The sequence below is a fragment of the Macaca nemestrina genome, chromosome 2, assembly GCF_043159975.1.
Source record: "Macaca nemestrina isolate mMacNem1 chromosome 2, mMacNem.hap1, whole genome shotgun sequence".
Taxonomy (NCBI): domain Eukaryota; kingdom Metazoa; phylum Chordata; class Mammalia; order Primates; family Cercopithecidae; genus Macaca; species Macaca nemestrina.
The window spans coordinates 151,401,383-151,425,712 of NC_092126.1; the positions used below are offsets into that span (position 1 = coordinate 151,401,383).

The following is a 24,330-nucleotide window of genomic DNA, read 5'->3' on the forward strand; positions in this document are numbered from 1 at the left end:
AAAGAATACTGGGTCAGTCAGGCATCAGGAGATTTCAGCTCAACATCTGTTTGGAACTTTCAGGCTCTCTGTGTGGTCTGGAGCTGTGTGTCTGTCCCACTCAAGTCCCACAGAGACACTTAAGCATAGGTGATAGATAGCAAATGTCCCCCTCACACTGAATTGCCAAGCATCTGTTAATCGATAATCCTGTTAGAGTTTAAATATTGGAAAAGATGGCTGCTTCCTTCACCTCAACAAGTGCAGCAGCAGGAGGGCCATTGGCATCTGGGGAGTGTGGGGATGTGTGTGGATGGCATGTCTGTAATGCATCTGCTATGTGTTTTGTTTAGATATGACCACACGAGGCCCTCTGCTGCAGCTGGAGGTGCTGTCGGCACCATGGCCCACAGTGTGCCCTCCCCAGCTTTCCACAATCCTCACCCTCCTTCTGAGGTCACTGCGTCCATTGTGAAAACTAACTCACATGAACCCGGGAAGCGTGAAAAGAGAACGTTGGTTCTTAGAGACCGAAGTGAGTAAGCGGAAGCCTTTTGTTGCTTCTTTTTGCATAGCACTCTTGCTTATGCTTGGTGCTCCTTTCTAGCCTCCTCTTGTCAAGAGGACTCCTAACCTAATACACCTCCAGGTTGTCCGCGTGGAGAGACTTCAGAACTTTCTGAAGAGGCTCCATGTGGCTGTAGATCATTCAAATGATACGTTTGCCCTCGTGCCCAAAGGCTGGGTTGAGCTCCAAGACTGACCTGGCAAAACATAAAAACGCAATCTTTTTGTCAGCATGTAACTTCCATCTTCATATGGTGGTTGTCCAGTTGGTGAGAAGCATCAAGCTCTTCATTTCAAACCTAAATATTTTGTCTGGGTACAGTGGCTCACACCTGTAACCCGAACACTTTGGGAGACTGAGGTGGGCAGATCACCTGAGGTCAGGAGTTCGAGACCAGCCTGGCCAACATGGTTTAGTAGAAACCCCGTCTCTACTAAAAATGCAAAAATTAGCCGGGCGTAGTGGCAGACGTCTGTAATCCCAGCTACTTGGGAGACTGAGGCAGGAGAATTTCTTGAACCCGGGAGGCAGAGGTTGTAGTGAGCTGAGATCATGCCACTGCACTCCAACCTGGGTGACAAGAGTGAGACTCCCTCTCAAAAAAAAAAACAAAACTAAATATTTTGCTAAAGAGCATGTTTCACTGTTTGACTTTTAGGCCAGTGAATGGTCTTAGTTTTTATGCTGACAGTGTGTGACATTTTAGATTGCACCTTTGGGAACAGAATAGCACACTAGGGTTTGGGACATGGTCTGTGCCTTAAAACGGGGTTTGATGAGGAAGAAAGCTACAAATTGTAAAAGTTTTTTTGTTTTTTTGTGTGTTTTGTTTTTTTGAGACAGAGTCTCACTCTGTCACCTAGGCTGCAGTGCAGTGGCATGATCTCCGCCTCCCAGGTTCAAGGGATTCTCCTGCCTCAGCCTTCCGAGTAGCTGGGATTACAGGTGCCCACCACCATGCCCAGCTAATTTTTGTATTTTTAGTAGAGACAGGGTTTCGCTATGTTAGTCAGGCTGGTCTCGAACTCCTGATCTCATAATCCACCCGCCTCAGCCTCCCAAAGTGCTGGGATTACAGGCAAGAGCCACTGCACCCGGCCGTAAAAGTTGTTTTTATTGGCTGGTCCGCACCAGGTGAAGAGATTTCTAGTTCTTGGAATTGGGTACCGTGAGGTAGGCAGATTCCATCCTCAGCAAATGAGTAGTCCTGTGAGAATACATGACCTGTAAACAAGCTCGGAGGTGTGCAGTGGGAAGGCAGCAGCTCCTGGCGTGAGAAGGGTTCACCATGGGACAGTTTACTCTGGCCTCAGGACCCACAGATTTGCTGTAGACATCTATTCTAGTTCACTTAAAATGATTGGTAACTTTGCTGGTATGAAGGAAACACTGTGTTCTAGTGATCTCACTTTTTTGTTTGTTTTAGTGTTAACTGGTCCATGTGTTAACATTTCCATATTTGCCATTTTAAACAGCAGCTTTAGTGTTCTTTTGTGTAAGTGTATCCTATTGTTTTGCTTATTTCCCTGTCTGGCCATTTTTGTTTTTTGTTTTTTTAAGTAATTATAAGTAATGTCACTATGAACATTTTATACTATTCCTTTTATTTTTCCCCTTCGGTCTGTTTTTTTGCCATATGTTCTCAAGGGTGGAATTCTTAGGTCAGAGTAGCTTAATATGTTAGGCTTTGGTTAACGGCATATCAGAAAAATGGGGCCATTTTCATGTGTGTGTGCCGTGTGTTGTATTCAGATCTGTCTGGCATGGCTGAAGGAAAGACTCAGCCGAGCATGGTGAGTAATCCAGGCAGCTGCAGCGACCCCCAACCCAGCCCCGAGATGAAGCCGCATTCCTACCTGGAGGCCATCAGGAGTGGCCTTGATGACGTGGAGGCCAGCAGCTCCTACAGCAACGAGCAGCAGCTGTGCCCCTACGCAGCTGCTGGGGAGTGCCGGTTTGGGGATGCCTGTGTCTACCTGCATGGGGAGGTGTGTGAAATCTGTAGGCTGCGAGTCTTGCACCCCTTCGACCCAGAGCAGAGGAAGGCTCACGAAAAGGTAAAGTCACAAACCTTTGCATGAACTCAATGTTAAGAAATCTGAAACGTACTGAACAGGACACTGAAGGCCATCCATACACACTCAAAAAAAGAAATCCGAAACATACTGACAGAATTGTTGGTGTTTCCACAGGCATCCCCCTGCCAGTAATATACCTATGTTATGCATCTGGTATATTTACATCCTATTTTGAGATTCTTTTTCCTGCAGTCATTTTGCCATTTTTTTTTTTTGAAACAGAGTCTCCCTGTCACCCAGCCTGGAGTACAGTGGTGCAATCTCGGCTCACTGCAACCTCTGCTTCCCCGGCTCAGGTGATCCTCCTGGCTCAGCCCCGCCGAGTAGCTGGGATAACAGGCACTCACCACCACGCTCGGCTACTTTTGTATTTTTAGGAAAGAAGGGGTTTCACCATATTGGCCAAGCTGGTCTCGAACTCCTGACCTCAAGTGGTCCGCCTGCCTCAGCCTCCCAAAGTGCTTGGATTACAGGCATGAGCCACCATGCCCGGCCTATTTTGCCAATATTTGATTACTCAGAATAAAGAGAAAAAGAAGCGGTATCTGAAACAAAATCATGCTAAGTTCAAAGAACAGATCTAGCTCAGGACCATGGTATGTCGTATGTGTGTATGTCTCTGTCACACGCACATACAGCGTCCTCCCTCCCTGGGTTCACACTTCCTCATGGTTGGGATCCAGCTAGGCCAAGTTTTGGAAGATTTGAGCCCAAATCATAGAATCTGAGGAACCACTTATTGGAAGGGCCTTTTAAAGTCATTAATGTCTGCAGTGTTTGGGAGGCTTTGCCTTATGCTAGTCCCTATGCATGATGCAGAGGGTACGAAGCTGGATAAGAGGCAGGGGAGGGCCAGTCATGGTGACTCATACTTGTAATCCCAGCACTTTCGCAGGCCAAGGCATGCAGATCACTTGAGCCCAGGAGTTTGAGACCAGCCTGGGCAACATGGTGAGATCCCCGTCTCCACAAAATAAATAAATAAATAAATAAATAAACAAACAAACATTAGCCAGGTGTGGTGGCACACACCTGTAGTCCCAGCTACTTGGCAGGGCTGAGTTGGGAGGATCGCCTGAGCCTGGGAAGCAGAGGTTGCGGTGAGCCAAGACTGTGCTACTGCACTCCAGTCTGGGCAACAGAGTGAGACCCTGTCTCAAAAAATAAAAATAATAAAAAATTTTAAAAACGCCAGGTGTGGTGGCTTGGCTAACTTTTAAAATTTTATTTTATTTTGGCCGGGCACAGTGGCTCACGCCTGTAATCCCAGCACTTTGGGAGGCCGAGGCGGGTGGATCACGAGGTCAGGAGATCAAGACCATCCTGGCTAACACGGTGAAACCCCGTCTCTACTAAAAATACAAAAAATTAACCAGGTGTGGTGGTGGACGCCTATAGTCCCAGCTACTTGGGAGGCTGAGGCAGGAGAATGGCGTGAACCCGGGAGGCAGAGCTTGCAGTGAGCCGAGATTGCTCCGCTGCACTCCAGCCTGGGAGACAGAGCGAGACTCCATCTCAAAAAAAAAAAAAAAAAATTATTTTATTTTTCACAGAGATGAGGGCTTGCTATGTTGCTCAAGCTGGTCTTGAACTTTTGAGATCAAGCAGTCCTCCTATCATGGCCTCCCAGAGTAACGGGATTACAGGTGTGAGCCACCGCACCCGGCCTAAGGCATGTTTAAATGGACAGTGTATTCCTAGATAATCAAGGGGTAAGCTAGTACTGACTCCATGTGGCAATGGACAAGGAGACACTCTCCATTGTCTTCCAGGGAAGCAGAGGATTAGAACTGTCTTTATGCAAGTGTGTGAGGTCTCTGCGGTGAACGTTGGCTTGTCTCAGATCTGGACACACTGAGCTCACAAGGGCCGGGCGTAGGTCTTCTCACTCTTTGCACTTCCTCAAATGCCAGCACATAGAAGGAATTCAGGGCATGCCTAATGAATGAATGAATTCATTGAATCGTTTTCTTGGGGAGAGGTGGTGCTGCTTACATATGACTAGGTTGCTAGCCTCAAGGCTTATGGTAAGGACGAGTCAGCACCTCTGATGTAGACATGGCTCAGAGTCGGGGGAAACAGTGCCCAGAGGAGCTGGGGGACTAGGGTCGCAGTCCTTATGGACTCTGACTCCACTGCAGTTTAACCTTTTCGGATCTCTGTGTTCTTAGCTCTAAATGAGTGGTGACCACGTAACCTCCTAGGAAAGCAAGGGGCTGGACCAGTGATGGTTTGAAGTCCTTTGTGTGGTCTGAGGGAGATGTCAGTGTCCTGACTTGGGGGAGGCTGGGCCTTGCTCACAGCAGTCGCTGTCAGTGTTCCTTCCTGATCTCAGCAGTGGCAGTGTGGCTGCAGCTACTCCTAGGGCTCCTGCCACTCCTCAGTGGCCAACAACCGAAGCCTTCCTTCCTGTCTGTGCTTCAGATCTGCATGTTGACATTCGAACACGAGATGGAAAAGGCCTTTGCCTTCCAGGCAAGCCAGGACAAAGTGTGCAGTATCTGCATGGAAGTGATCCTGGAGAAGGCCTCTGCTTCCGAGAGGAGATTTGGGATTCTCTCCAACTGCAATCACACGTACTGCTTGTCCTGCATCCGGCAGTGGCGGTGTGCCAAACAGTTTGAAAACCCAATCATTAAGTAAGTACAGCCAGGGGTCTTAGCTGTAGGAACTAGGAGAATGTTTGATTTGAGACTTTATTCCATCCACTTTTAAGCCCTCCGTTACCCTCCAGGGGTGTCTTAGTGCAGAGTAACTGGTGAGTTCTGGCCCCTGGCTGCATGAACTTCAGCAAGTCATTTACTCTTCCTGAGCCCAAGTGCCTGTTCTTATAAAAGATGGGCAACAATTCCTACCAAGCGTTCTGGGTGTTAGGGAGGAACTCAGCAAAGATGATCTGTGTAAAAAGCTGTTCCATGGCAGTGGCCTGTTTTCATCTCCTAGCCTTGTGTTTGAAATCCAGTACTACCTGCCTTTAGCCCAGTTGCCTGTGAATCGTTTTGAGCTTCGTTTTTTTCCCCCACCAAAAACGAAAATAGGGTTATTTGAGGATGAAGTGGAATAATGCATGTAAAACATTCTGCATGATGCCTGGCACATGAGATGTGCTCAATGTGGCCAACAGGAGTCTCAAAGTCTCCAGCAGGACAGGGGAAAAGCTGGCGTGTGGAGAGGTTACTGCACACGTTCTACTGTTCAGAACTCTTCACATCTATCTGCTCATCCCGTTCCCGCAAAGACCCTCCTCAGTTACAGATTAGGAAACAGGCCTGAGGTCAGGGGGTCAAGTAACTTGTCTAAAATCGTGTGGTAAAACAACTGCTTTATTGAGATAAAAGCACACAATTTAGTTCACCACTCATCTGCTGTCTCTGCAGAGTTGCCTATTCTGGACAGTGCTTATAAGTGGAGTCAGAATATGCGGCCTTTTGTGCCTGGCCTCTCACTGAGCATGGTGTTGTCAGAGTTCATCCTGACTGTAGCATGTGCCAGAGACCCCTTCTCCTGGCGGAATACATTCCATTGTATGGACACAGCACATTTCCCTTATCCATTCCTCAGCTGGTGGACATCTGGGCTGTTTTCACTTTGTAACTATTATGAATAATGCTGCTGTCAACATTTGTGAACACAGTTTTGGGTGGACATGTGTTTTCATTTCTCTTGGGTATACACCTAGGCATGGAATTGCTAGGTTTTATGGTATAATAACACTACATTAAACTGTTGGAGAATCTGCCAGACTCTGTTCAAATTTTGCATTCTCTGCACCATTTTACATTCTCACCAGCCATGTATGAGGGTTCTTATTTCATCTGTCTTTTTTGTTGAGGAAACCCTATATATAGATATATAGATATGTATTTTTTTTGCCTTAAGTTCTGGGATACATGTGCAGAATGTGTAGCTTTGTTACGTGGGTATCCATGTGCCAAGGTGGTTTTCTGCACCTCTCAACCTGTCACCTCGGTTTTCAGCCCCACATGCATTAGCTATTTGTGCTGATGCTCTCCCTCCCCTTGCCCCTGCACCGACAGGCCACAGTGTGTGATGTTCCCCACATGTGTCCATGTGTTCTCATTGGGAAACCCTATTTTTTAAATAGTAAATAAGGTTCTTGGATGATTGTGATTTCATCTTTTGGAATTTCTGGTGAAGGAAGTGCCTGTAGTGGTCAGGCAGTTGAGCAAGAGGTATAGCAGAGAGTGTGCCCAGGCTTCATAACATGACTTCTCCCTTAGTAATCTAATTCTTATTTCAGGTCTTGTCCAGAATGCCGTGTGATATCAGAGTTTGTAATTCCAAGTGTGTATTGGGTGGAAGATCAGAATAAAAAGAACGAGTTGATTGAAGCCTTCAAACAGGGGATGGGGTAAGTGCTTTGAGTTTCGACGTGCCCTTGCTGCCTGCCTGGCTCTGCTGTCAGCCTGTGTCCTTGTTCTCCCTCCCAGGAGTGTGGTCTTAGGGGCCTCTTCCTCTCTTCCTTCTCTCGGGCACCATGCTGGGCTCTGGGATGCAGCAATGAGCAAGGACATGGTGATGTGGACCTGTTTAGTTTTGGTGTTTTTTTGTTTTTGTTTTTGTTTTCGGTGAGATAGGGTCTCACTCTGTTGCCCAAACTGGAGTGCAGTGGTGTACTCTCAGCTCACTCTAGCCTCAGCCTCCTGGGCTCAAGCAGGAGCCTCTTGAGTAGCTGGGACCGCCAGTACTGTGCGCCACCATGCCCAGCTAATTTTTTTTCTTTTTTTTTTTTTTTTGGTAGAGACAAGGTTTCGCCATGTAGCCCAGGCTGGTCTTGAACTCCTAGACTCAAGTGATCCTCCTGCCTCAGCCTCCCAAAGTGCTGGGATTACAGGCATGAGCCACCGCGCCCAGCCTCAAGTTTTCCTCTTTATCCTGGTTGTCAGCATGTTGACATTTTGCTGAGGAGTGGTTTTTCTCTACGTTTATGTCACTCCCCAAGATTAGGGAAATTTTAGCTGTTGTTTCATTAACTTTTTTTCTATCTTGTTTTTTCTTTTCCTGCTGGGACTCTACTTCCATTTATGGTAGATTTTTTTATATTGTCCATAGATCTCTGGGGATGTTCATTCTTTTTCAACCTTTGTTTTCTTTTCATCTCTTTGAGCATAGTTGTAGTAGCTACTTTGAAATCCTTGTCATCTTGAAGTTGACCTCTGTTGTCTTTTAAGAATGGATCACATTTTCCTGATTCTTCATATATCTAGTAATTTTAGATTTTATCCTTGACATTGTAAATATTACGTTGTAGAGAGACTTAGGATTCTGTTACAGTTTATCTGTAAAGTGTTGATTTTTTTTTTTTTTTTTGAGACGGAGTTTCACTCTTCTTGCCCAAGCTGGAGTGCAGTGGTGTAATCTCGGCTCACTGCATCTCCTGCCTCCTGGGTTCAAGCGATTCTGCTGCCTCAGCCTCCTGAGTAGCAGGGATTACAGGCATGCGCCACTGCGCCTGGCTAATTTTTTGTACTTTTAGTAGAAATGGGGTTTCACCATGTTAGCCTGGCTGGTCTTGAACTCCTGACCTCAGGTGATCCGCCCACCTCGGCCTCCCAAAGTGCTGGGATTACAGGCATGAGCCACTGCGCCCGGCCAAGTGTTGATGTTTTTAACAGGTAGGTAAATTGTTTGAACTCAAACCCAGGCAGCAGTTGAGATCTCAGTTCTGGTTTTGCATTCGTGGCTGAGTTTGTCGCATTCCTGTGTGGTTCAAGAGTTAGTCAGATTTGGGCAGAGTTTATACACAGCCTTTGAGCACTCTTTCACAGGCCTCTTACTTTGTGGGATTGTTTCCTCACTTTCCAATGGCTGCGATTACCTTGAACTCTCGTCTTTTAGTTCTTCAGGCCAGAAAGATTGGATTTCTCCTTGGAGTTTTAGTCACCCCAAGTGGTTGTGATTTTGGCCTGCTCCAGGATAAAAGCTACTTCTTTCTTTTTTTTTTTTTTGGAGACGGAGTCTTGCTCTGTAGCCCAGGCTGGAGTGCATGGCTCTCAGCTCACTGCCACCTCCGCCTTCCGGGTTCAAGCACTTCTGCCTCAGCCTCCTGAGAAGGTGAGACTACAGGCGCATGCTGCCACACCTGGCTAATTTTTGTATTTTAGTAGAGACAGGGTTTCACCATGTTGCCCAGGCTGGTCTCGAACTCTGGAGCTCAGGCAGTCTGCCTGCCTCGGCCTCCCAAAGTGCTGGGATTACAGAAGTGAGCCACAAAAGCTACCTTTTTAAAGGTAACAGCCTTTGCCATTGCTATTCTTCTTTGCGTTTACTCCTCCAAAGAATCTAACTGCATTTATTCATTCTCCAGTGCCTTCAGGTCTTTTTGAAATATTTGTGTTAAGACTTATCTGCAGGAGGGTTGGGTATGGTAGAAGTTTACTTGTCATACTAAAAGTGAAACTATACATTACCTTTTTTATGGTTCCTTTATGTTGCGTATCAGTTTACTAAAGCTTGATTTTTTTTTTTTTTTTTTACCATTTTTTCCTCATACAATCTTCCTGTGTGTCCACAAGAGGGCAGGCGTGGCAAGCAGAGGGCCCCGGCCTGTAGAAAAGGGCCCCGGCCTGAGAAGGGGGCTCTGCTGAAAAGCAGTCTGGAAATTGTTACTGCTGTTTGGATCTTTCCTTGTTTGCTTTCCTTTGATGACTGTGTGTTTTGCAATCCACAGACATTTACTGAGTACTCACTGTGGGTCAGGCACCTTCCAGCTAAGCACCACTGGGAGATGTAGAGATTAGTAAGACAATTTCTTTTTTTTTTGAGTCTCACCCTGTCACCCAGGCTGGAGTGCAATGGCGTGATCTCAGCTCACTGCAACCTCCACCTTCAGGGTTCAAGTGATTCTTCTGCCTCAGCCTCCCGAGTAGCTGGGATTACAGGTGTGTGCCACCACACCCAGCTAATTTTTGTATTTTTTTAGTAGGGATGGGGTTTCACCATGTTGCCAAGGCTGGTCTTGAACTCCTGACTTCAGATGATCCACCCACCTCAGCCTCCCAAAGTGCTAGGATTATAGGTGTGAGCCACCGCACCCAGCCAAGTAAGACAACTTCATGGGAAACTGCAAAAGGGCAATTATGATACAGGTTTGCTAGTGACCAGTTCTTCATGAGGGACCATATGTCACAACAGAGAAAGCACTTGGATCCACCAGGGGCTGTCCGGGGAAGCAGCGTGGGAACCTGAACAGTGAAGCAGGAAGCACCTGTGCAGGGGAAGTGACGAAAGGACATGGGCACAGAAGGGTGTCGGTTTTGTGTCTGGGGGACACTGGGAATGGCTCCTGGCATTGAAGCAGGTGTGTAGAAGGATGTGGTGGGACCTACACACAGACTGGAATCTAAGCGACACTTGAATCCCAGTGTGACCATGGTCTTTAAGAACAGGTTGGGGCCAGGTGCAGTGGCTCACGCCTGTAATCCCAGCACTTTGGGAGGCTGAGGAGGGCAGGGGTTCGAGACCAGCCAGGGGAGACATAGGGAGACCTCATCTCTTTAAAGAAAAAAAAAGGTTGGGAAGCTCCTCTGTGGTACTTTGAACAAGGTGGAAACTGGTGGAGTGGGAGGGAGGCCAGTGAGGAAGTGGCCCTGGTAGGCAGGCCCCAGAGGCTTCCACAGTTTAGGAACCCAAAGGAAGGGGAGAATGGGAAGTGATTTGTAAATAGAATGAACACAGTTGGGTGTGAGAGCCGAGAACACAGAGTGAGTAAGAGTGAACTGGAGGCTTTTGGTCTTGGTAACCAGATAAGCCTGGGGGAGGAAAAAGAGTAATATTCTTGTGAGAGTACGGAACCAGCACATAATGTGTTTGACCTGATGGAGTTCATAGCCAGTGTGCTAGGATGCCCTGGAGTTGTCCAGCAGGCTCTGGTGAGAGCAAACTGCTCGCGGTCATTTGAAGTCTGCTCAGAACCCCAGGCAAATAGGGGCCTAGAGGATGTGCTGTCCACACACCTGCTCTGTAGCCACCTGTGCTCAAATCAGATCAGCCGGCAAGGGAGCTTCCCGCCTCCCCCAGATGAAGTCTCACTCTGTCTCCCAGGCTGGAGTGCAGTGGCACGATCTCGGCTCACTGCAGCCTCCACCTCCTGGGTTCAAGCAATTCTCCTGCCTCAGCCTCCTGAGTAGCTGGGATTACAGGTGCCCGCCACCACGCCCAGCTAATTTTTGGATTTTTAGTAGAGATAGGGTTTCGCCATGTTGGCCAGGCTGTTCTCGAACTCCTGTCCTCAAGTGATCCACCCACCTTGGCCTCCCAAAGTGCTGAAATTACAGGTGTGAGCCACCACGCCTGGCCAGGGAGCTTTTCTTTATGCTGCTCTGAAGCCGTCCTCAGAGAACTTCACCACTGGCCTATGGCCATCCCATCTGACAAGACGGAAAACCACTGGATTCAGGAGCCCCCTTTCCCCGTTCTTGTCTCCCGCTGTCACACACACCCCAGCTGCCCCTGGCAGCAGCATGCCCTTTCTGTTGTTTGGCTTTATTTCTGTGACTTTCCCCTTCCTCTGTTCTCCGAGATGGCCCTCTGGATTCTTGGGTATCTTTTTTTCACTTCAGTTTGGGGTCCTTTATGATTGGATAAACCAGAGTTCATTTGAGCAAAATGGGAATTCATTTGATTGAGTTTCCTCGGGCAGGGTTCTTAACGTAGAGGTCTGTGGGGAAAATGGTAGAATTAAGAGAGAGGGAAAATATTTTGAACTGTTTGGTAACTGTAGGCTCTAGACCTAGGCGTTTTATGCATTGAAAAACACTGTTCAGAGAAGGGGTCCAAAGCACATAAGGCGTGAAGAAGCCCTGGTGCTGAGGGTGAAGACAGGAAAACTGGAAGGAGACCTGTGGTTTTAGGCAGTTGCTAAAACCCTCTGCTTTCCCTGTAGTCACCTTGACAGCACTGCAGCCAGGAGGAATGGGAGACTTGGCTTGGTGGAGTACCTAGGGAACTTTGAGCAGAGACAAGTGGCCCAGCTTCAGACCTTAGTGCCCAGAGGAGTGACCAGGCCTGGCTTAGCTCTGTGGTGACCCAGGAGGTGCTCTGGAGCTGCCGGAGGGCCTGTGAGGCACTGCAGTCTCCACACAGCGAGTCCCAAGGCAGGTTCATATCCTTTGCAAGGCTACAGGTAAGTGGGGATGCTTCCTATTCTGCTTGGAAATCAGAATCCCAGCTGTGTGGGACCTGAGACAAATTACTCAACCTCTCCCAGCTTAAGTTGCCCCACCTAGAATGTGAGGCTGACCTACCTCTGGCGTAAGGGTAAGGATAGAGGAAGGCACTGGCCCAATCTGGACCCCACATTTTCCCACCAGCCGCTTGACTTTTTCTTTCTGCTTTTCAGGAAAAAAGCCTGTAAATACTTTGAGCAAGGCAAGGGGACCTGCCCATTTGGAAGCAAATGTCTTTATCGCCATGCTTACCCTGATGGGCGGCTAGCAGAGCCTGAAAAACCTCGGAAACAGCTCAGTTCTCAAGGCACTGTGAGGGTAAGGACTTTAGCCATCTCTAGTTGGGGACACTTAGCAGCTGTGGGCATTTCCAGGTACTGTTCCTGGCAGAGAAATGGGGTAGGCAAAAGAAAGATCAAGCAACGTAGCCTTCCTGTTGCTCTTGGCAGTAACCAGGCATGTCCACTGGCTGTTTTTGCAGTTCTTTAATTCAGTGCGGCTCTGGGATTTCATTGAGAACCGAGAAAGCCGGCATGTCCCCAACAATGAAGATGTCGACATGACAGAGCTCGGGGACCTCTTCATGCACCTTTCTGGAGTGGAGTCATCAGAACCCTAAAGAGTAGATGGTTGCCCTGCATCTTGGGCTCCATCGGCCAAAACTTTCCCAAGCCACGGTGTGCAGAGCTTCCCTGTACTGTAGCCAAGGTGGTGTGTGGCTTGGATTTGAGTGGAGTTGGGGTTAGCCTTAGTCTCATTCACTCTCCATTATTACAGCCATGGGAAAGAGTGAAGGATATAAAGTAACCTAATAAGTGTATGGAATTACTATTTTTATAGCTGATATAGTTACACCTCAAGCCCCTCAGGGGTAACAACTAACCACCCAGACTGTTTGTTTGGATTGACTGCTTTAAAAAACAAACTTGGCTCTTATCTTTGATCTTTTCTTTCCCAGAAATAGTAAACTTGCAGCTGTCCCTAATGCAGCATATTTTTCTTACCAAAGGATTCTTCAACCCTATAAAAGGACTCCTCTATAGTGTATTTCTCTAGTGTATTTAGTGTGTGGTCAAAATTTTGCTTTATACAGAGCTTTCAAGAATACACAATGCAGAGTGAGTGCAGCATAGCTGTTAACATACAACTTTTTTCTAGGGCTTTAAGGGTGGTCATTTTTTTCGAGTTCTCGCAAGTGTCCCAAATCAGGGTAGCAATCTTGTTGCCACATGTGCAGCAAACAAAGTGGAAGTATAAATCTTTTTCTCCCTTAGGGAGGCTCTTGAAGGAACAAGAGGTACAGTACTGGGTAGCAGTCTGGCCCTCCCGTCTGGTTGGTGCTGGGGCCTCCAGCCAGGGCCCTCCAGGGGAACCAAACCTCTGCTCTCACCTGTGGGTTCATGCCCATCAGGGTAATTGTATTGAGAACTCAAAATATACGTGCACTTACATAATGTGTGGTTCGTACTCAAGCCATCTATTATCTGCAACGCCTGGCTTTGATTTGAAATTTTGTAAAAATGTCATGGCACCCAAGGTTTCTGATTCTGACCCAGCAGTGGTCCTGAAGAGAGCTGATGGCAAGTCTTGTAGTCATTTTAATTGAAGGGTGAGCACAACCTTGTGAACTAGCACTGGCTTATTCCAAGCTGGAATTTATCTGTTTTTTTTTTTTTTTTTTAAGCTGTAGCTACCAAATATTTTATAGAACGCATTACTTAACCTATTAGCTGAGTTTAGAATACTTTCTGCTTAATTTTTATACTTAACTCTTCTTCAGTAGAGGGTTACAAAGAGTACAAAGGTTAAATTACAAAATTCCCAGCCTAGGCTCTGGGCACATTTCCTGTTCTTGAATTCTGCTCCTGAAGAGGGTGAACAAATGGGACGTTCAAATTGTGAGCTCAGAATTACTTTAAAAGGAGGTAACAGCCATTACACCTAAATTTAATTTATTTTATTAAAATAACATAAAATTGAGGGACCATCAGATAACTGTATTTTGTCAGGTGCAATAAAAACAAAATTAAAACCCAAATCATCAAGAAAACCTGTATTCCTGGCTTCCTTGTATACACATGATGTGACTAGAGAAACAAGGCTGTTAGAGAAACAAGGCTGGCCCTGCGGCCCCGCCCCATAGGGGCAGCTCCTGGAAGACAAAATTCAGCATGATGGAAGACTGCTCCCTGAGGGCCGAGATGGGGACTGGCTGAGTGCCTTGCCTGGAAAACCATCCCAATGCACTGGACACCTTAGAAGCTGTGAAGGAGGATGTGTCCCCTAAGAAAAGTTCCATAGTACCAAAGCAGGCTCCTTCGGGCGGCCAGAGTCTCGGCAGTCCTGGGCTGTTTGGTGCCTTATGTGCAAAACGTCTGGCGCTGCACCACTCTCTGAAGAAAGTCTCACCTGTGACATGCATTCCTCCAGAAGCCGATTTCCAAAATCCCATGTGTCTCCACATCAGGGCTGGACTGCCTGCTACCTTACTTCCTCAAAATACTCATGTAGCCAACAGCTGGGCTGGGCCCCTGCTTTTTGTACTACCATCAACATCCACTTGCGCATCTAGAGAAGGCTGGGCCTTGAGCATGGGGGATGCGGGGAGGGAGCAGGACGCACCAGCACTGCAAATGGCTTCCTTCTCCCAGGGCCCAAAGGAATAGAAAAGAAGGCAACATGAAGTTAAGGCCCTGTGAGCAGTCTAGAAGGTCCTTAGCAGCAGCTTCTCTGAAAACATGTGTTCTGCCTCTGGAGAAAGGGAGCAGAAAAGTGGTGCCTGCTGGCTTCTCTTCCTCCCCTGGCAGCCTGAGGGCAGGTGCAAAGTCAACTAGAAGACAGGCAGCCTCGGGGATGTGGTCAGCGTGCAAGCATTGATATCCTCAGTGTGGGCTGCCCGATGCAAGGATGGCTCGGAAGCGCTCCGGTTGATCTTCGGTAGAGAGTGTTGGAGCAGCTCAATGGAAGACAGGATCTGAAACAAAGCCCCAGAATGCTCTCATTAGCTGTGTCTCAAAGACACAGGCTGTACCCTGCCCCCAACCATCTTGTAGAGGATCTGGGTCCCCTCCCTATAAAACAAAACAAAATACTCCCACCTTACATTGCCATCTTTAAGAACCAATCCATGCTTTAATCACCATTCTAGCAGCCCTGAGCCTTACCTGGGGAAAAAGAGGCCTCTCTTCCTTTACTTTCTTCACACAGTCAGCTACCAGCCTCTTCATTGCTTTGGGGCAGTTCTTATATAGCTTACTAAGATCTGGGGAGGCATACCCTCGGCCCACCATGAAGATGATCTAAGGGAAAGAAAACAGCTGAGCGAATGGGGGGTAAATGAACTACAGAAAATATCAAGTCCTAACCCTCTAGCTGCCTAGGCTGGGAGAGGCCCAAGGGCTCCCACGCGTTAGGACCTTTAGCACCAGCACAGACTCACCTGATCTCGGTTGTTGATGTGAGAGTAAGGAAGTTCCCCCGTCATCAGCTCATACAATACGATGCCATAGGAGTAGACATCTGACTGGAAACTGAATGGGTTGTTATCCTGCATTCGGATCACCTCTGGGGCCTACATTTATCACCATATGACAAAAGTGCATTTATCACCATATGACAGACCTTACAGACATCTAGGACCCAGGCTGTCCCTTTCATTAGTTATGAATGAGTCCATTCTTCAGTCCCCACATAGTTTTTCCCCTAAAGGACTCCAACTCAGGCACTGGGTAAAACAGCTCAGGAATCCTTGTCTTTAAAGGACCAACACCCAGCACTTCTATCACCCAGCTTATTATCTCCTCTCCACACTAAGCTTCACAGTGGTTCTGATCAACAGCTTCCTCAAGAAAATCTACAATTGCCCTGAGGCTGGCTGTCACTAGGGGTCATGTGGATTTCGGGGAAATGTACAGAAACGCTTTAAAAGTTTGCACATAAATCCCCAGGGCATTCCCTTTGCCCTGTACCAGAGACTGCTGGTGGGAGCCCAGATTCTCACCATCCACAGGACAGAGCCAGTAGGTTGTTCAACCTGCTGAGAACCACTCCAGCGTGACTTTACTGTTGCCAAACCAAAATCTCCAATTTTCACTGTTAGGCCTTCATGGAGAAATATATCTCAATGCTTGTTAAGGACTCTGGTTTCAAAAGAATGGTCAAGTTAATTTTGAAAAACATCCCAAAGTTCTTTATAACATGGTAATCTCTCCACCTTCCCTCTGTCACAGCCTCTGCACTGAATTTCCTAAGGTTTCTGAAGTTCTTTAAAGTGCTTTTGAAATGCTCCTTCTTCCAGAAGACAGGCAGGGATTGGTCAATGTGCCAGATTATTTGGCCCAAGCCAAAAGCAAGCCAGCGTTTCTTCTCTGCTGCTTCTCCTCATTTGCACGTCTAGGTGCTGGGTCCCTGGCCTTGTGACCTTTCCACATAATACAGGTGCTTGAAACCCTAACACGATGAGCAGAGGCCACACTCCAGTGCTCCCCAGAGGGCCAAGCATGGCCTGCTGACAGCTTACAGTCGTTTCTGCCTGTATTCCACCCTCAAATCACCATCTGAAACTTGAGTGGTTAACAAAATAGCACATCCCTTACTGAGTGTTCAATGTTGTCATAAGAAATTCCTCACTAGAATTGGTACCACTTGGTGACTTCAAAATGAGAACCGAAGTCAGCTCGCTTCTGGGTAAAGAAGTCATACAGTTTAAGTCTAACTTGTGAGGGGAAAAAAAAATTAAAAACAGAAAAAAAAAACACATACAAAGTAACTTGTGATCTGTTGGTGCCCAGGAATTCACACCTTAAATCTGTGATGTCTGCTTTCATGGTATAATGTTTGGCTGCTAAAAAGCCCACCATTGAAAGGTGTTCCACACCTCAGACATGTACCTAAAACAGGCCATGTCCCATAATCCAACACAACTATCATGCCTCTCTCACTGCTCAAGAAGAAAAGTGGGTTGTAATGCCATCTTTCTTTCACAAGGAAAGGCTAGTGGAGGGTGGCAGATTCAAATTTGTTAAATTTCATGCCTTACAGCATTAAAAATACCTTTCTTCATTTACTCTTCTATAAAAACAACCCCTCTCCTCTTGTAACAGTGACTTCTGAGGAACCCACTTATGTACCTTTAAGAAAGATCATTTTATTTATTTTTTTGAGACAGAGCCTTGCTCTGTCCCCAAGGCTAGAGTGCAGTGGCATGATCTCAGCTCACTGCAACCACTGCCTCCCAGGTTCAAGTGATTCTCATGCCTCAGCCTCCTGAGTAGCTGGGATTACAAGCACGTGCCACCACACCCAGCTAATTTTTAAATTAAGAGACGGGGTTTCGCCACATTGGCCAGGCTGGTCTCAAACTCCTAGCCTCAAGTGATCCACCTGCCTCAGCCTCCCTAAGTGCTGGGATTATAGGTGTGAGCCATCACGCCTCGTCAAGAAAGACCACTATTTAAAAATATTTAAAAATAGTGATTTTGGAAATCTTTCAACATCTGGCTTGTAGCTACTTACTATCCACATAACAAGTAGATACACATACACACACTGGCCACAAACTAGAAATAAACATAAGACAAAAGCCCAATCCCCCTCAGGTTAAATTTACTAATAGTGTGATAAAATTATACCTATTTCAAGTTTACCGAAATCTCTCCAAATCACTTTTGCTGAGATAAACTCAGAAAGGAACCTAACCTAAACATTGCTCTCATCAGCCCAGGTGAGGCATAAGCTGCTGAGGGGCAGGCCAAGCCTACTAATTTTCTGACTTTTCTGTTTCCCTGTCCTCTTCTTCTTTCCTTAAAAAGATATCCCCTGGCACCGACAGCCACTTGTGATAAAAAGGCTCTCTTCTGTTTCCCTAAATTTAGAACTGAGCAGTCAAATGAACTCAGCAACCAAAGGATACTGTTGGATTTCATGTCTCTGTGGATGATGTTCTTTGCATGCAAATAGCTGTGAAAGGAAAAGAAATTATTAAAAATAAGTTGGAGAGGCATGGGTAAAGTAGTTTTAAATTACAGCTAAGAAGTAAAGCCACTGAAGGTCTGGCTCCAAGGAGCGTTACACACAGGGACAGATGCTGTGCTGTTCAGCCTGGTTCACATCACTGCTTACCTGAAAGTGAGGCCACAGTACAAACATGCTTACACTTTTTTTTTTTTTTTTCCCCTGGAGACTGGAGTGCAGTGATGCAATCATAGCTCACTGCAGCCTTAACCTCCTGGGCTCAAGTGATCCTCCCACCTCCCAGTAGCTGGGCCCACAGGCATGTGCCACCACACCACATTTTTTTTTTTTTTTTTTTGGTAGATACAGGGTCTTGCAGTGTTGCCCAAGCTGGTCTTGACTCCTGGGCTCAAGTGATCCTCCCGTGTTGGCCTCCCAAAATGCTTGGATTACAGGCATGGGCCCCTGCGCCTGACCATTGCTGACACTTCTTCAAGCATCAGTTTTACTCAAAAGTAATTCTGATAACCCAATGTCCATAACTGATGAATGAATAATGTGGCATATCCATACAATGACATGTTACTCAGAAAAGAATGAAGTAGTGACACATGCTACAACCTGGATTAATCTTGAAAATATTAAACTGGGTCAAAGCACCCAGGCATACAATACCATATCTTATGTATTATACACAGTCAAGCCTCACTTAACGGCAGGGATATCTTCTGAGAAATGTGTTGTTAGCCAACTTGTTATCATGCAAACGTCATAAAGTATACTTACACAAACCAAGATGGTACAGCCTAGTACACACCCTGGCTAAATAGTATAGCCTGCTGCACTTAGGCTACAAACCTCTATGGCCCTCAGTGTACTGAATACTGTAGCTGGTTGTAACATGGTGAGTATTTGTGTCTCTAAACATAGCCAAACATAGGCCGGGCGCAGTGGCTCATGCCTTTAATCCCAGCACTTTGGGAGGGCGAAGCGGGCAGATCACAAGGTCAGGAGAACGAGATCATCCTGGCTAACACGGTGAAACCCCGTCTCTACTAAAAATACAAAAAATTGGCCAGGCGTGGTGGCGGGCGCCTGTACTCCCAGCTACTCAGGAGGCTGAGGCAGGAGAATGGCATGAACCCGGGAGGCAGAGCTTGCAGTGAGCCGAGATGGCGCCACTGCACTCCAGCCTGGGCGACAGAGCGAGACTCCATCTCAAAAAAAAAAATAGCCAAACATAGAAAAGGCACAGTAAAAATACAGTATTATAATCTTGTGAGACTACCTTCCTATATCATTATATATATCTTTATATCATTATATCATATCTTACATGACTGCATTTATATTAAACTATAAAGTAGGCAAAATCCGTAGAAACAGAAAATAGTTGCAAGTGGGTGAGAGGTATTGGGTGACCGCTAATGGGTATATCATTTGGATATCTGTCCACTCCAAATCTCAAGTTGAAATGTGATCCCCAGTGTTGGAGGTGGGACCCAAGTGGCAGGTGTCTGGGTCATAGGGACGGATTCCTCACGAATGGCTGGGTGCCCTCCCTGCAGTAACCAGTGAGTTCACACACTATTAATTCACATGCTATTAGTTCACATGAAACCTGGTTATTAAAGAGTCTGGGACCTCCCTCCATGCTCTCTCTCTTGCTCCTTTCTCTCACCATGTCACATGCAGCTCCCCTTGCCTTCTGCCATGAGTAAAAGCTTCCTGAGGGCCTCACCAGACACAGATGCTGATGTCATGCTGTTTGTACAGTCTGCAGAACCATGAGCCAAATAAACCTCTTTTCTTTATAAATTACCCACCCTTAAGTCTTCCTTTAGAGCAACCCAAACAGACTAATACAATGGCATATATTTCTTTCCTGGATAATGAAAATGTTCTAAAATTAGATAGTGGTGATGGCTGCACAACACAATACCAGAAAAACACTGAGGTGTACATTTTAAAAGGGGGAATTTTATGATATATGAATTATATCTCAATTTTTCTGAAAAGTCATTCCATTTCTTAAAATATACAGAAGGCAACTTCCATATGAATTTTAAAGATAATATGAGAATTTCTGTAGGACTTGCAAGCACAGCTATACCTTAGTAGCTCCCAGATGTCTAGGGGGTACAAGGAGTTCCTACTCCTCTACCATAAGGGGCACTTCTGAGGAAAAGTTTGAGAAGCACTACCCTGGGCTAGCCAGGAAAGGTGGGAGGATCACTTGAGGCCAGTTTGAGACCAGTCTGGGCAACACAGTGAGACTTCCAACTCTACAAAATACACAAAAATTAGCTGGGCATGGTAGCGTGTGCCTGCTGTCCCAGCAGCCTATGAGACTGAGCCAAGAGGATTGCTGGAGCCCAGGAGTTCAAGGATGGAGTGAGCTATGATCGCGCCACTACACTCTAGGATAGGTGACAGAGTGAGACCCTGTCTCTCTAAGGAAAGAATTTTTTTTTTTTTTTTGAGATGGAGTCTGGCTCTGTCGCCCAGGCTGGAGTGCAATGGCATGATCTCCGCTCACTGCAACCTCCACCTCCCAGGTTGAAGCGATTCTTCTGCCTCAGCCTCTCGAGGAGCTGGGATTACAAGCGCGTGCCACCACAACCAGCTAATTTTTGTATTTTTAGTAGAGATGGAATTTCACCATATTGGTGAAGCTGGTCTCGAACTCCTGACCTTGTGATCCACCCACCTCAGCCTCCCAAAATGCTGGGATTACAGGCGTGAGCCACTGTGCCCGGCCAGGAAAAAGTTTTTAATTAAAAAAAAAAAAAAATCCCAAAAATGACATCTGTTTAAACCCTCATGTGGGACAGCCATGCCTCAAACAGCTGAGCAGAGGGCATTGCCACAGCTATCCAAGCAGAAGGTACATGCCCCCCACTATGTTCTCAGGTTTCTGATAAAGCGAGGGTAGCAGGCAGAGCCCGAATCTGAGCCCCAAGGGGGAAGCGCCAAGGGGGAAGTTCAGTCCCAACAGGGGAATCTGAACTTTTTTTTTTTTTCTTTGAGACAGTCTCGCTCTGCAGCCCGGGCTGGAGTGCAGTAGTGTTATCTTAGCTCACCGCAACCTCTGCCTTCCACGTTCAAGCGATTCTCCTGTCCCGGCCTCCTTAGCAGCTGGGATTACAGGCATGTGCCACCATGCCTGGTTATTTCTTGTATTTTTAGTAGAAACAGGGTTTTGCCACGTTGGCAAGGCTGGTCTCGAACTACTGGCCTCAAGTGATCCACTGGCCTTCGCCTCCCAAAGTGCTGGTATTACAGGTGTGAGCCACCTCACCCAGCTGGAACCTGAACAACTCATTCCTGATAACTGGCCCCTCCAGCCAAGGCCAGAGGCTTATGCAAAGATATCACAGAATCGCTTAATGGACTAGAAGGCTCTTCCTGATTCTGGTTCCAATTTAGGGACAAATTTGATGCCTGGGTCCCAGAGAGGCATCAGACCATCTACTCACTCCATTCCCTGAGCCGTCTGCCGGGCAATGTCAATTAGCTGGAACATCTGAAACTTGGTCTCCTGGACATGCAGGTGTTTGTAGAGGCTGCTGCCCTCGCACCACTGGGTCACAATTGCCAGGTTGTCCTTTGTCATGTACCCCATGAAAAGCAGAATGTTCACATGCCGTGTTTTGCTGGGGAGGTGAAGAGAGGAGAGGGAGGAGGAAAGTGCTCAGGGAGGTCTACTGTGCTTTTCCATGGACACTGGGTTCTGTGCTCTCGACACCACCCCCAGTCCCAACCTGGAGGGGGCTAGAAAAACAAACACATGGCATGGCTGATAACCCAGGTGGCATTCTGAGCAAATAGAGAAGCGCACCATTAGTTCACTGGGCCATCAGTTCAGTGCTGGCCTTGCTTACAGAGACGACGTTATCCTCCATCAATGTACACTCCATGACCCTCCCCGTGGAGGTCACAAGGACTCCTCTGTAGAAATCTCCATTATATGACTTATTCCTACAAGTCTAAATAGTGACTGAAAGATTTGAAAGCTGACTGTTCTGAAGTCTAAAATAAAGCAACTCAGCTATAAAGAGGGTTCTGGGAAATAAAGGTAAAAATAGGGCCTATTTCTGCCCACCTCAAACCAAAACCCAGAGATAGAACTTGGGCTATTGAGTTTACTGTGCCCAGAGGAGGGTATTCTCCTGAGAAGGGGCTCTTCGAAAGGCCTGACAGCCACATAAACTAAAGGAAAGATCCCTTGCTCTCAAAGGAGGAGCATCCAACCACAGGAACTCCAAAGTGAGTCCTAACTGCCCGCCCATCCCAACCCGCGGCACAGTCCACTAACTCTGCAGTCCTTGTACCCCAACTCTAGCACTCCAGAGGGACTGGACTGCCAGCTTTGTACTCACCGCAGAACAGCCACCTCATTCCTGAAGGCCTGGAATTGCTCTGGGGTTGGGTCGACAACCTTTAGGATCTTTACTGCAACGTCTCCTGCAAAATTAGTTGGCAATCAGTGCAATCAGTTGATCTTAGTCTTTCAAATAACCTAGTTTTGAAGAAGATACAGTGAATCATTTATCCAAAGAATCACATACCTACACAGATACAACAAATCTCCAAAATTTTTTTTTTGAGACAGGGTCTCACTCTGTTGTCTAGGCTAGAGTGCAGTGGCACACAGTGGCACGCAGCGGCCTTGACCTCCTGGGCTTAAGCAATCCTCCCACCTTGGCCTCCCAAAGTGCTGGGATTACAGGTCCAATTTCTACATAATTCAAATGACTCAAAAAAGTTACATAGGTTAACTGCTATCCCTACAGTTAGGCCTTCAATAGTCTTGGTTAAACTATTCATACCAATCCTGGCAAGCCCCAGACGGGAGGTCATGTGTGACAGGTCAAAACCTTGTCCTGTGGGAATGAAATCAGTGCATGGATATGAATGGCCTGGCAAATACAGAATGACTGGGGCTGGATGCTGTTGTAAGGAAGCAGACCACTTAGCAACTACTGAGGTTGAACTCTGAATCCACATTTCAGTGAGACCTAAGATGGTCACTAGGAAAAATTCAGAGATATATATTGAAATTAAGCTTCTCTGCCTTCAATACCGTTAAAAAGTAATCCTAATAATACTGAACCCTGGCACTGTGTGTACTTTTATCTCTTTTAATCCTCACAGCTGCCCTATGACGTAAATAATTTATCTTCACTTCAGACAACAAGCAGAGAAGTTTAGTCACTTGCCCAAGGTCATACAGTCAAAAAACAAAGAGTGCTGCAGCCAGGATCAAAACCCCAGTCTGACTCCAGTTGCTATCCTACCTACTAGACTGACAACTGACTGTCAAGCACTGTAAAACCAGCCTCTTGATATAACTTTAGACACATCCAGGGATCCCGTTCCACTTTAGAGTGCTATAAATTTAAAAGCCACTTTCTTTTCTTTTCTTTTTTTTTTCCTGAGACAGAGTCTCACTCAGTTACCCAGGCTGGAGTGCAGTGGCGCAATCTTGGCTCACTGCAAGGTCTGCCTCCCGGGTTCACACCATTCTCCTGCCTCAGCCTCCCGAGTAGCTGGGGACTACAGGTGCCCGCCACCACGCCTGGCTAATGTTTTTTTTTGTTTTTTTTTTTTGTGTTTTTAGTAGAGACAGGGTTTCACTGTGTTAGCCAGGATGGTCTCAATATCCTGACCTTGTGATCCGCCCGCCTCAGCCTCCCAAAGTGCTGGGATTACAGGCGTGAGTCACTGTGCCCGGCCAAAAGCCACTTTCGAAAGTGTTTCTGGAACCTCTCTGTTGGAGCCTTCCTCTTTTTTTTTTTTTGAGATGGAGTCTCGCTCTGTCACCCCGGCTAGAATGCAGTGGTACAATCTCGGCTCACTGCAACCTCCACAAGCGACTCTCCTGCCTCAGCCTCCCGAGTAGCTGGAATTACAGGCACGCTCCACCATGCCCAGCTAATTTTTGTATTTTTGGGGGAGATGGGTTTTCACCATGTTGCCCAGGCTGGTCTCAAACTTCTGACCTCAAAGGATCTGCCTGCTTCAGCCTCCCGGTGTGCTGGGATTACCGGCGTGAGCCACCCCACCGAGCCCTCCACATTTCATTTTTGGGAAGAAAATTGGTAGAGAGATGGTTCTCACAATAGGTACCAAACTGTCTCCCCGTGATCTCTGGTTTTATCATCTAAAGTTTCAATGAGTCCCTGTGTTTTAACAGCAGCCTCCAAAGTGGCTCTCATCCAGTTAACCTGCGTTACCATGGTAAACCATGTGTTTACCATGGACCCTGGGCCATGGGCTGCCGATGAAGGTGCTGTTGACTGGATGGGAGAGATCCACACTATGTTTAAAGCTACCTTCTATCTAGAAAAATGGATCTGGTATACCATATGGGACACATGTATAACCAGCCCTGAGTAGGAGGACAACAATCTTTTGTGTAAGTGTCCATTCCGGTACAGTTGGAGCCAAGACAGGAGTGCTGGAACAGAAGGGGTTCCCCAAGATGGGGGAGTAAATATTTTTTTTTTCTTTTTTGGAGATGGGGCCTCACTATGTTGCCTAGGCTGGCCTCGAACTCCTG

General features: G+C 46.8%; 2 protein-coding genes across 10 annotated transcripts in view; one reads left to right on the top strand and one right to left on the bottom strand.

The window, feature by feature from the left end:
* Positions 1–15,195, top strand: part of LOC105477728 (makorin ring finger protein 2) — a 29,343-nt gene extending 14,148 nt beyond the window's left edge. For both annotated transcript variants that reach the window (XM_011734396.3, XM_011734397.3), the window contains exons 3-8: positions 333–514; positions 2,300–2,604; positions 5,050–5,264; positions 6,887–6,997; positions 11,987–12,131; positions 12,295–15,195. In XM_011734396.3, coding sequence (XP_011732698.1) covers positions 333–514; positions 2,300–2,604; positions 5,050–5,264; positions 6,887–6,997; positions 11,987–12,131; positions 12,295–12,432 — 1,096 coding nt within the window. In that variant the 3' untranslated portion in view covers positions 12,433–15,195. The remainder of the gene's footprint in view (positions 1–332; positions 515–2,299; positions 2,605–5,049; positions 5,265–6,886; positions 6,998–11,986; positions 12,132–12,294) is intronic.
* The window catches only part of LOC105477727 (Raf-1 proto-oncogene, serine/threonine kinase), a 94,355-nt gene continuing 83,773 nt past the window's right edge, over positions 13,749–24,330 (bottom strand). For all 8 annotated transcript variants that reach the window (XM_011734391.3, XM_011734393.3, XM_011734394.3 and 5 more), the window contains 7 exons: positions 22,148–22,232; positions 21,245–21,421; positions 17,725–17,771; positions 15,814–15,932; positions 15,253–15,384; positions 14,978–15,112; positions 13,749–14,787 (listed from right to left, as the gene is read on the bottom strand). In XM_011734391.3, coding sequence (XP_011732693.1) covers positions 14,644–14,787; positions 14,978–15,112; positions 15,253–15,384; positions 15,814–15,932; positions 17,725–17,771; positions 21,245–21,421; positions 22,148–22,232 — 839 coding nt within the window. In that variant the 3' untranslated portion in view covers positions 13,749–14,643. The remainder of the gene's footprint in view (positions 14,788–14,977; positions 15,113–15,252; positions 15,385–15,813; positions 15,933–17,724; positions 17,772–21,244; positions 21,422–22,147; positions 22,233–24,330) is intronic.